General features: G+C 37.3%; 2 protein-coding genes across 2 annotated transcripts in view; one reads left to right on the top strand and one right to left on the bottom strand.

Moving 5' to 3' along the window:
* The window catches only part of dnajb4 (DnaJ heat shock protein family (Hsp40) member B4), a 9,008-nt gene extending 7,526 nt beyond the window's left edge, over positions 1-1,482 (bottom strand). Inside the window, exon 1 of the mRNA XM_022213246.2 lies at positions 1,012-1,482. Coding sequence (XP_022068938.1) covers positions 1,012-1,222 — 211 coding nt within the window. The 5' untranslated portion in view covers positions 1,223-1,482. The remainder of the gene's footprint in view (positions 1-1,011) is intronic.
* A 3,273-nt stretch (positions 1,483-4,755) lies between these two features.
* Positions 4,756-12,225, top strand: slc25a24l (solute carrier family 25 member 24, like). Its single transcript, XM_051953588.1, has 10 exons — positions 4,756-5,060; positions 5,147-5,273; positions 5,715-5,802; positions 7,032-7,143; positions 7,239-7,397; positions 8,860-8,997; positions 9,089-9,199; positions 10,214-10,381; positions 11,503-11,641; positions 11,725-12,225. The coding sequence occupies exons 1-10, from the start codon at positions 4,938-4,940 to the stop codon at positions 11,910-11,912; spliced, it is 1,353 nt and encodes a 450-aa protein (XP_051809548.1). The 5' UTR covers positions 4,756-4,937; the 3' UTR covers positions 11,913-12,225.
* Positions 12,226-12,878: the final 653 nt, after the last annotated feature.

The following is a 12,878-nucleotide window of genomic DNA, read 5'->3' as shown; positions in this document are numbered from 1 at the left end:
TGCCAGATTTCTACAGTTTATTTATTTATTTTTTTAAATATTTCATTGTATTTTTTGTACATTTATTTCTGGCATTCAGATTTTTACAGTTTTTGACACACTGTTGATCAGTTTTTACTTTTTACTTTCTGGCATTAAGATTTGTTTATTTATTTGTTCATTTTATAGCTTTTTTTGTACATTTTTAGAAAACTGCAGTATTTCACCGTTTATTTTTCTGGCATCCTCAGTACCAGATTTTTACATTTTCTGTTTGTTTTCAAATAATTTCTGGAGCATTACAATTTTCCACTGCTTTTTACAGATATTTTCCGGCATCCTTTCTGCCAGATTTTTTCAAGTTTATTTAATTTGTTTAAAACATTAAAATATTCCACTGTATTTTTTGTACATTTATTTCTGTTTTTGACAGATTGCTTCTCACAGTATATGTTTAGGTTTTTACTTTTTACCTTCTAGCATCCAGTATTTGTTTATTTTGTAGTTGTTTTTGACATTTTTGGAACACTGCAGTATTCCACTGTTTTTTACTGATTTTTTCCGGCATTCTTGCTGCCAGATTTTTACATTTTTTTGTTTGTTTCTAAATAATTTTAGAACATTACAGTTTTCTGCTGAGTTTTACTTTTTCTGGCATCATTTCTGCCACATTTCCACAGTTTATTGACATTTCTTGAACATTAAAGCATTTCCTTGTATTTTTACAGTTTTTTTTTCCAGGTTGTTTTTTCAGTCGAGCTTTGTTCTGCTGTATATTCCTACAGTCCCAGCTTCCTTTCAGTGTAAACGTGTTCTATAAATGCTGGTTTCTATTAAAACAGGCTCTTAAAGGTGAATTGCGGTGCACTAATGTGCTCCTTAGAATGAAGTGAGGCCTGAGATCAGCTGTTTGAAGGCCTGCGGCTGCTCTCAGAGACTTGAATTAAAGCCAGCTGTGCAGCTTTTAAAACGTATTTTCAGAGCCAATAATATCTAAAATCCCACTATAAAACCCCGGTAAAGCCTCGGTACCTTCTTCTCCGTACTGGTCGTAGATCTCCCGTTTCTTCGGGTCACTCAGGACCTCATAAGCCTCGGCGATCTCCTTGAATTTCTCCTCGGCGGCTGCAGACTTGTTCTTGTCCGGATGCCATTTCAGAGCCTGCTTTCTGTACGCCTTCTTCACGTCCTCCTCCGTGGCTCCTTTGGAGATGCCCAGCGTTTTGTAGTAATCTTTACCCATTTTTCAGACGGAGGCTGGTGGAGGAGAGCAGCTGGAGACCGACTGCAGGGTCTGAAGGTTTGCTGTTTTTTTTCTGGTGTTCTTTGTGTCACAGCGGACAGACAGACAGAAAGTCTCCGCAGACAGACGCCGGGTTCTGGATGAGGAGCATTTAGAGGCGGTTAGTCAACCTTCTGTTATTTATCCGAGCCTGGATGAGCCTCTTTAAATAGCCTCAGCTCCGTCCCTGCAGAAAACCACCGGCAATGAAGCCAACTGCTTCCTGTGATTCAGACTGAGGGGCTTTTATTCTGACAGACACGTTTAATTCAATATTTAAAAATAATAACTGCATTAATAAACATATAGCAAATAAATATGGCTGTAAAATAAACCCTGAAACAAATGACCAAGGGCAAAAAAAAAAAAATAGAAATCACAAAAGACTCTTATTTTGAAAAGACCTTTATGAACATTACATCATTCATACATTTTTCATGACATTTTTGCTGCCAGATTTTCAACTTTTTCTTGTTGTTGTTTTATTTTAGAACATTGAAATATTTCACAGATTTTTCCATTTATTTCTGGCATCATCTCGATCAGACTTTATATTTATTTTTTTTAAACAGTTTGGGAATATTACAGTCTGCCATTATGTTTGCTTTTTATTTCCTACCATCCTTGCTTTCCAGATTTTTCTATTTATTTTTTAAAAATTTTTTCATTACATTTGAATCTTTGGAAACTTAAAGTATTCCACTGTTTCTTTTTTTTTCCATTTTTTACTATTTTAAAAATCTTTTTGCATCCTTTCTGCCAAATTTTCTTTTCTTTCACCTTTGTTTTGGGAACATTACAGTCGTTTTGCTTTTCACAATTTTATTCTAACAGACATGTTTAATTCAATATTTAAAATTAATGAATGCATTGTTAAACATTTAGCAAATTAAGAAGGCAGTAAAATAAATCCTGAAAGAAACGATTAAGGGGATAAAAAAAAATCATAATAATTAAAAGATTTTTTTTTTTGAAAAATCTTTTTGGACATTCCGACATACACACTACAATATAAATAAAATGTTATGATTGTTCTGTCATAAAATATTTGATGTTAATCTGAAAGGATCTAAAATATCTGAAAATCACAACTGTTTTTGTGTGAATTTTTCTTTATTTTCATGTTTTTTACACTCTTGCAACACATGAACAAACAGTAAACATCTAAACCTTATATCACAACAACACACACGTATCATTTTAAGAATAATAATTTGTGACCAAAAATTTACACTCTTTTTAAAATCAGCTCCAAATATATTTTTTAAACTGATATCTGCTATTGTTTTTCATAAGATTCCAACATTTTAAAAATGCATTAATTGATTTTTTTTCATCTAATATTTTCTTTTATTGTGAATATGTTGGTAGAAGGATGCTGAGTTTCCCACTGCCAGGCAGGAGGCCGAGAGGAAGACCAAAGAGGAGGTTTATGGATGTGGTTAAAGAGGACATGAAGGTAGTTGGTGTGAGAGAAGAGGATGCAGCAGACAGGGTTAGATGGAGGCAATTGATTGAGGAATTGATTGAAGAAGATCTTCTTTTATTTTGAAAGCGGATGTCGGAGTGGTGGGGTCTAACTTGACGCTGTGAGTTGGAATCCAGCGGCTCTTTCTCGAAAGCAAACACTGAGGCTGGTCAGTCACTAAACGGGGGTCCTGACACATCATCCAGGTGACAGGTGGGCTTGTGACGTCATCACAGAGGATATCACCTGGACCCTCCTCCAACTCCAGAAGCTCCTCCCCCGCAAAAGCTTAATAATATCACAAAATGCAATACTCTGGAGGTATTTCCTGCTTATTAGGGTCCGAGCACCGAGGACAGTCCGTGTAAGAGCACCGACAAGAGTGCGAGGACCCGTCCAACGCTGCTTGCAGTTTGAATTTTGGCCTCGTTGTTTTTGCTTTTTCCCTCAATAACAAACAGTAAAGCAACACAAACATGCATCAAATATGAACATGAATCAATCTGAATGTATTCCTCTCGCTTTGCGTCTCCACTCAGAATAAACTTGAAGATCAACGTCACAGAAAGTTCAACTGTGACTCCATGTGTATTTATAGCAGCTGCTGGAGAGCTTAACTTCATGAATTCAATCACCATCATAGGTCGCTCTGTTTCTCCAGAATACAAAAGGGAAAACAAGCATATATATATATATATATATATATATATATATATATATATATATATATATATATATATATATATATATATATAATAACAATATATGCAGTGCTTATTTTTATTGTACTAATTTTCTTTTAGTGTTTTCATTTGATTTTATTCTGTCGGCTGAATGAAAACATGCACATAAACCTTATAAATAAAAGGAAAAAACACAGACATTCTCAGACAAAAATACAAAAACTGTATTTTGTGAGTGAAACAGCATCTCACATGAAAAAAGTAAATATGCCATTATTATAGATGCTATTGTAAAATAAGGTTTACGTCTTTACTGTCTGTTCCTGCATGAATCTTTGCACTAATGTAAAAAATAAAAAGAAAGAACAGTTCATGCATACGTACATGTGGTTTTCAGATATTTTCTTTTACCACAAGTGAAATATCTGTTCAGATTAATCAGATTAATGATCTGTTATAACAGGAGAACATGTCTATTTATTTATTTATAGTTAATACTTAGTCATAATACATCAAAAGATTTAATGTTTAATTTATTTTGCTGAATATTATCTGTAATTTAACAACCCAGCTGTACTTTTTGACTTGGAATGAGCTCAGACCTGGCAACCCAAACTTTACTCAAACTGCTGCTGTCAGTTTGAACCTGCTCATCACTGCTGGAGTTTTAAGATATTTTTCACGTCAGATCATTTGGTTGAGGAGGATCAACAACAATAAGAGTTTCACTGTTTCTGTGACGATAAACCTCTTGAACCTTGAATAAACGGACACTCGGGGTCGGAGGACCTGCTGTCTTCTTCGTCAGTTAGAACAAAACGATGCTCAGCTGATCCACAAACATCACATATGGGTGTTTTCACTTCAAACATACATGCATAAATACACACACATGTGTCAAATACAGAATAAACACATGATTTAGGTTGATGCTAGAGGTACGGACGTATCCGTAGACACTACCCATGATTTATACACCAGACAAGGAGGAAAAGGAGGATAAACCGATGCCAGGAGTTTACAGGAGATATTTTTACTTATTAAATCGGTGACATAGATAGATAGATAGATAGATAGATAGATAGATAGATAGATAGATAGATAGATAGATAGATAGATAGATAGATAGATAGATATTAGAAAAAAGAGCCCAGTACAGCCTGAATCTGGATCATTCCCATGACGCTCATCTACCTAAACACACATTTAGCCTTTGTTGTGTGTAATTAAAGCATTTCAAAATGAATCCCATGATTAATTCTCTCCTGATTCCAGCCCACACTGAGTCTGTCAGTAGTATGACTGCTTAAAGCTCCTCCTGCAGCCACAGCGCCGCCTGCTGCACCGTCGAGGTACTTCTACTCTGCTCATAAGAGCTGCACTGGCTCTGCGCTCAGCCAAATGAGTCAGCGTCTGCAGAGCTGCAGGTCAGCACCGCCTGATGATCGCCGTTCACCCCGTCCTCTGGAGGCCCTGCAGCACGCACAGCAGCCTTTAGGAAATCTGATCTGTGGCTTCAGGAAAAATGGACCAGTTTCGTGGCTTATTTGTCAAACTGGACCAGAACCAGGATGGATTCATCTCAGTGGCCGAGCTGCACGACGAGATGAGGAAACATGGGATCCAGTCAGCAGATGGGAAGGTCCAGGTACCAACGTCTGGCTTTAAAAAGCTCCATTTCACAGCAAACTACTCTGATTTCTGCTCATTAAAGAATCGCTTTCTTTTTTATAGAAAATCATTGATTCTTATGACAAAGACAAAGACGGCCTGCTGGATTATGATGAGTTCCTCAAGTACATGATGGACAGGGAGAAGAAATGGAAAATTCACTTTCATGACCTTGATAAGAACAATTGTGGTGAGTTAGATGCATTTACTGCCTCAAAACAGTCATATTTAAAAAAAAAAAAAACCACAAGAAAATGCTGCAAATTCATGTCAGATTCATCCTGTAAACACCATATAGTGACTTTTTAATCTGCTTTTGAAGTTTTTGCTTCTTTTATAATGTGATTTAAAGACAACAATGAACAAAGTTTGTCATCCTTCAAGCCTTTATTCTGCTCAAACTGAAAGAAATGCTCATTCTTTTACAGTAAAACGTGTTTTTCAAGGTCAGACAGCAATGGTTGGCTCACAAACACAGTATCTGTTTATGGTATACAACGCTGCAGCTCCACACTGACCCTTGCTCTGCAGACGCCTGAAGCAGCGTTATCATTTCAATCTTTGCAGGGTCAAAGAGGACAAGCGGCAGCGCTTATGTGTTTGTAATTTTGTGCATTTCTTCTCTGATCAGGAGTGATTGACCTGGATGACGTCCTATGTTTGTTTAAGGAGTTAGGAGTGGTCATTTCAGAGCCGAATGCAATAAAAATTATACAAATGTAAGAGTTTTTTGCCCACTACATATCTGAATAAACAGTATTTGTGCTGCAGTTTTCACACAGGGTCTAATCTGATCTGCATGTTAGTGTTCACAGAAAACACTCAGTCAAAAAGCTCACATTGATTCCTTCGTATGTGGCGATGAAACACACTGGAAGTTTTGGGTTGCCAGGTTTGAGTTCCCTCTAAGTCAAAAGGTACACTTGGCGTCTAAGCTAGCTCTATTTATTAGCTGCACCTTCTGGATTAAATTGTGCAAAATTAGACAAATGCACACTTTCATGTCTTCAAATCTGCAGGTGCAAACGAGTAAATGAACGCGAAATGATCCTGCAGTTTGGACTCACGACCTGGCAACCCTGACTTTTTATATGCCTGGAAGACAAAGGATTATCACTGCTCCATCATAAATCAGTTAGTTATTACTGATCAATAAAAAGTGTACTGATGTGTTTAAATGATCTGAGTGTTATTCCAGCTCAAATCATCAGCGGCTTTCTGCCCGACCGTCTCTGTCACGCTCAAACTACGGATATTTAAAATGATATGTGTGAAATTTCAGCTTTAAATGACAAATATGCACAAAGTAGCATATATTTTGACCATTAGCCATTGTGAAGCCTCTACCAGTATGTTTGTTTTTGTGGTACGACTGGTCATACCTGTTCAGTCAGTTATAAAAGTTCACTTCTGTTTTATTTTTGTAATATTGTAAGACGCCGCTGCATATGGTTCAGAAAATATCATTTTATAATTTATTTTTGTTAATTTGTGCTCAAAGACAGTATTTTTTATGACACTTCCTTTTTCATGTTCCAACCCACCCATAATCAGAAATGATTTAACCTACTTGTTTTCTAGTGTAGAATTAATGACATGATGATAAATGAGGGAAAATTTCAGGCCCTTATTTTGAAGAGTTCCTGTGGTATCATTGCTCAAGCATAGCCTCAGAAAAAGTGCTGCAAGGAAGCTTTTAGAACATCTGATCTTGGAAAGTATTTGCTATATTAATTCAAAATCTGAAACATCTTTCTAAATATCCGTATTTTATGCTATGAATCAGAGATGTTCTGTAAATGTGATGGTCTGAGATGGAATGACGGTCGTCTGTTTGTGTTGTGACAAAGAACCACTCAGTTTAAGGCTCGGTTTGGTGACTAAATCAGCTGCTCATACCATTGATTTGACTGTAAGAGTATCTGCTGTTGTTGCTTATTGTCTACAGGATGGATAAGGACAGCTCCATGACGGTGGACTGGGGAGAGTTCCTGCATCACATCATCCTCAACCCTGTGGACAACATCGGGGAGCTGGTGTCGTCATGGAAACACAGTCTGGTGAGATCACATGGACCAACCCTAACACAATGTTAACACGGTGAAGAAACAGATAACCCAGATGGTAGTTAATCCGTCTGGTTTTCCACCTGCAGGTGTTTGATGTAGGGGAGAGCAGAGCAATGCCCATCGAGTTTCCTGAAGAGGCGTCCGGCTTCGGAGCCTGGAGGACGTTTGTTCTGGCGGCAGGTCTGGCTGATGCCGTGTCTCGGACTGTGACGGCACCAATAGACCGACTGAAAACCCAGCTTCAGGTCAGCTGCTCCACTTAACTTGACTTAATGTAACGTGACTTGAGTTGACATGACTTGATTTGACATTACTTGACTTAATGTGAGTTGACTTGACATAACATAACTAGACTTGACTTAACGTAACTTGACTTGACAGAAAATGACTTGACTTGACTTAATGTGACTTGACTGACGTGATGTAACACTTTTATGGTAAACATCCATCCATCCATCCATCCTCTATACACCGCTTTATCCTCATTAGGGTCATGGGGGGTGCTGCAGACTATCCCAGCTGACTCGGGCGAAGGCAGGGGACACCCTGGACAGGTCACCAGTCTGTCACAGGGCTACATATACAGACACACAATCACACCTACGGGCAATTTAGAGTAACCAATTAACCTCAGCATATTTTTGGACTGTGGGAGGAAACCGGAGTACCCGGAGAAAACCCACGCATGCACAGGGAGAACATGCAAACTCCATGCAGAAAGATCCCAGGCCCACCCCAGGATTTGAACTGGCGATCTTCTTGCTGCAAGGCGAAAGTGCTAACCAGTACACTACTGTGCAGCCCTTATGATAAAAATGTAAATTAATATTTTTTTCTGTAGAATAACAGTTAATTCTTGGGTTCTTCATTTAAACAGGTCATATCTTTTCCATAGTCTCTGTAGATTCTCAGTCATCCAGGTCATGGCGATCGTAGGAGCTTCAGTAGAAACAACTGGACTTCTCTTGTAGGTTCTTGAAGACATTTCATGTAAGAATTTTCTTCAGTTCTAACTGACTCATGGAAAGTTGCACAATTTATAATCCCTACAGCTTACATGGCTAATTGTCCATTAGCGATCCAGGACTCACCTGTCTCCAGGTGTGAATTGCTGTGAAACCATTTGGTCCACCAACAACAATAGCAATCATTGTGGTGGAGCTGCTGGTTTACACAACAAAGGATTTGAGTCAGAAGTGACTCAAGATGTTAACAACAAAGAAACTTTCTGGAGAGACCTGATCACCGTGTTCTAGGTCTCAGTGCTTCATAAGTGGTATCATAAACTCCCTCCTCTGACGTATCCAATCTGACGTCTGTGTAGGTTCTCATTCATCCAGGTCATGGTTATCCAAAGTTGTTTAAATCAATCCACTGGGCTTTAAGAAAGTTCCTTGAAGACGTTTCACCTCTCATCCAAGAGGCTTCTTCAGTTCCAGAACAGTTCCAGAACTGAAGAAGCCTCTTGGATGAGAGGTGAAACGTCTTCAAGGAACTTTCTTAAAGTCTAGTGGATTGATTTAAACTACTTTGGATATCCAATCCAATGTAGATGGTTTCCTTGACTCTTCTCCAGAATGTGGACATGTCTACGGTTGATTTCTACTGAAGTGCCTACGATGTGTTTTACGTTATGTATTTAGCTACCAGCAACTATGACTACCTACAGCTGGCAAAGAGAGTGATTTTCTCTGCTCTGCTCCACAGGTTCATGGATCCAAGGCTTTCTCTCAGGTCTTCCAGGAGATGAGGGCCGGTGGTCTTCGCTCCATGTGGCAGGGAAACGCCGTCAACGTGCTGAAAGGAACCCCACAGTCCACGCTACAATGTCTTATTTATGCCCAGGTGAGCCACAGCAGCAGCTCAGGCTCTCCAAGTTGAATTATTCATCAACGGCGTCTTGTTACTTATGATGGGAGCTGCTCTGCTCGTTCAGATGAAGGTCTACACCCAGAACAGAACCCAGGAGACCCTGACGGTGCAGCAGCGCTTCGGTCTGGGGTGTGTGTCCGGAGCTGTGGCTCACGCTGCCTTCTACCCCCTAGAGGTATCAGATTATTATTTCTAAATGTCACTGTGTCGTCGTCACATTAATTTTGAAGATGAGACGTTTGGGAGCTTCAACAACATCTTAAAGTTCATCCAGACACCAGACACCAAAGAAGTACTCAGATGTTGTACTTATGTAAAAGTAGCATTGCCATGGAGTAGAAATACTGTGTTATGGTAAAAACATTTAATAAAAAATATATTAAATAAAAATACAAAAGTATTTGCAAAATGTACTTAAACTACCAAAAGTAAAAACAAATAACTTGCTGAATCACGATAGAATAGAATAGAATAGAATAGAATAGAATAGAATAGAATAGAATAGAATAGAATAGAATACAGTGGTGGAAAAAGTTTTCAGGCACCCTATACATTTGTTAAATATGGCATGAACAATCACTCTTAGGTCTTCAACTGCGATACGATACGATACGATACGATACGATACGATACAATACGACACAATATGATACGTTATGCTATGCTCCAATACAGTACGCTACAATGTGATAGGATATGCTATGATATGCTAAGCTACGATGCGCTAAGCTACGATGCGCTACGCTACGCTACAATACGATATGCTGTGCTACGATGAGATACGCTACGATACAATACATTTTTTTGATTCCTCAAAATTCGTGTCACAGCATCAGGATAAAGAAAAGGCAGAAAGAAGGACAGGAATTTTAAAAAATTACAACAGAGCTAAAAATAAAAAAGAGAACGTTATCGGTGGAAATGACCAGCCATGAACATGATGTTATTACACATGAAGATCTGTAAGAGGACAATGTTATATCTTGTTGATTGATCTGGAAGAACTGTAAAAGAAGAACAGAGTTTTACATCTTTTCTTTGGGTTGTCTGGGAGCAAACAGAAAGCGCTGTAGAAAAAAAAGAAGGAGCTACAGGGGGAAGAAAACGGTGTTAGATAATGAAATATATTGGAGAAGTATGTTTAAAGTGTCAGTGCAGGTTTATTTGTCTCCTCTTTTGTGTCCTGCAGGTGTTAAAGGTGAGACTGAACCTGCAGCAGGCTGGAACTTATAACGGTGTCGTGGCCTGCGCTCGATCTATCTACAGAAACGAGTCTTTGTCTTCCTTCTACAGAGGATTCAAACCGAGCATCCTCTGCATGATCCCATATGCAGGTGTAGAGTGTGCAGTTCATCAGGTGAGGCAGGCCGAGTGAAATGAATAAGGCTCATGCTGTTTTACATGTTCTGTTGTCAAAGTCTGTATTCTTAACAAATTATGTTTCAATTTTTGAGTAGCGCTTCACTGTAAAATTCTACAATTTTTGTGTTATTTAACCGTCGTGTTGTCCTGCGAGTCAAAATTAACAGATTTTAAAGTTTGAAAATGTGGAAAAAGAAATATATTTTCACAGTGCAACTTCTGATGTTCACATTTTCAACATTTTTGGGAAATCTTTGAAAATTTTTTGGTGGAAAAAAGAAATGTCAAAAATGTTTCTTAAGAACATTCACAAAAAAAACACTGATTTTTTGTGAAGGTTCATAAAGAAAATATCAGAAATTTTACTGATATATATGTATTCACTTTAGATATTTTCAGGATTTTTTGTAAGATTTTTCCTCATTTTTTGAAAATATTTACAAGAATCTTCTTGCCAAATTTGAGGGATTTTTTTTTATAAATAAAACTGTTCGGAGAAACTTTTAAGCAATCATTTTCTTCCTCAAGGTTTTGCAAATTTTCATAAACTTGGGGATTTTTTTGCAGAACTTTTGTATTTTTTTCACACAAGGATACAATATTTTTCGTTCTTGTAAATGAGGACAACAGAAGCATTAAAATCGTTATTTAGTTAATAATTTAACTGATTTTTGTTGAGTTACAGAATCACAGAAAAAAAATCCTAACTAAAATGTTGACTGACAAAACCGGCCAAACTGTAAATAAAGTCCATGTCTAATTAAAAACAATAAATAGCAACAATAATTTTAGATTTTTTTTGCTGTTTTTGGGAGATAAAATTGTGTATATCAAGGATTGAGAATGATAAATGATATTTTAACTGTTATCTCACAGATTTTCCATGATTGATTCTATTTACACATTGACTGTAAAAAAAACAACAAGCAAACAAAAACAAAACTGTCAATAATGCCTGCATCAGAAATCTGTACATTTTTAAGTATAATTTCTTCCTTAAACTCATAAAATTATGTTGATAAAAATAGTTTTGTTTTTCCTTCTTCTTTTTTTTTTTTTTTTTTTTTACAGTTAACACTCTTAATTTGAAACTTACTAATTTGCTTCCTGTTCCAGTCCATCATGTCCTGGGCAAAGCGTGATCCGGCCTACAACAGTGACTCCAAGCTGTTCTTCTTCAGTTTCGTGGCCTTTGCCTCTGGACAAATGACCAGTTATCCACTGGCGGTGATTCGAACTCAGCAGCAGGCTCAGGGTAACATCTGGAATTTATCTGACCTTGTTTAAATGATTTTGGCACTTTGACATGCTTTAATCATTCTCTGTCTTGTTTCCCAGCTTTCATCTCAGATTCCCGCCCAGCCTCAGGTGTGCTACCAGGACTTATTGGGATATATGAACGAGGAGGATTTCGCGGATACTACAATGGTATGGGGGCCAGCTTCGTCAGAGCTATTCCATGTGCGTTGATAAACTACACTCTGACTAGAAAATTTGAAAATGTGTTTTCTTCCATGAAGTCTTGAGGAATGTGGAGAAAAATACAAAGCTGTGAATGTTGTATTAATGCGAATTGAGCGTCCAAAAACACCTGGAATTCAGAAATAAAGGGCTGAGATCCGTGAAGTAAATCACAAAGTTCAGGTTGTGTTTGTGGAATAGTTTTAAGAAAAAATATTTTACTTGGTTGTTTTTTTTTACTGACCAGGAGAACATGAAAGCAACACAACTGACTGAAAAAAACTGAATAATGTGAACAAGTGTAATGAGATCTGCTGTGTAAATAAGGAAAAGCGTTGTCGAGTGTATTGTTTAATAAAATTTTATTTCAGAACTGAAGTCTGTTTCCATTTATTGTGAACAATGTTGAGGCTTTCATATGACTTTTCATTCTGTAAGTCCATTGCTCATGTCTTTTCAGGGGACATTATACACTACATGCGTTCAAAATATCTAAAACACCCTCTCATTCAAAGCTAAAGGACTGCATTTTAGAATTTTGAATGGTGTGTATCCCTCCAATGAATTTTTACTCCAACAATTCGGATTTGACACGAATAAGTGTGTATTTTGTTGGGGTATGGAAACTCCAGATCATCTGTTCTTTCAATGTATGTTCACAGAAGCACTTTGGGCTGACACATATGATTGGTTTCACACCAATATTCCATAATTCTTGATTAACAATATCCTCATCCTCGGGTAATTTTACATACACAAATGCAACAACATGATGGTAAATCCTAAGTTTTATGTGTTTCATCAGGAGTTTCTATCCTTCACTAAAGCTCTTTAAAAAATGAAGATTAAACATGCAATGAAACTGTTCAATTTGATTGAGAATTACGATCTGCAAAGAAAGCCCTACCTCTATGTTTTGTTCTGTTTTTTTCTGTTTCTTTCTTTTTCCTTTCTGCTCTGACTGTTTTTAATTTTCTGATTGCATTTCATACAATTTTCAAGAACTTCCTCTTTTAATAGTTATATACTGT

The sequence above is a fragment of the Acanthochromis polyacanthus genome, chromosome 9 (assembly GCF_021347895.1).
Source record: "Acanthochromis polyacanthus isolate Apoly-LR-REF ecotype Palm Island chromosome 9, KAUST_Apoly_ChrSc, whole genome shotgun sequence".
NCBI classification, from domain to species: Eukaryota; Metazoa; Chordata; class Actinopteri; family Pomacentridae; genus Acanthochromis; species Acanthochromis polyacanthus.
This window is presented reverse-complemented; position numbering and strand designations above follow the sequence as displayed.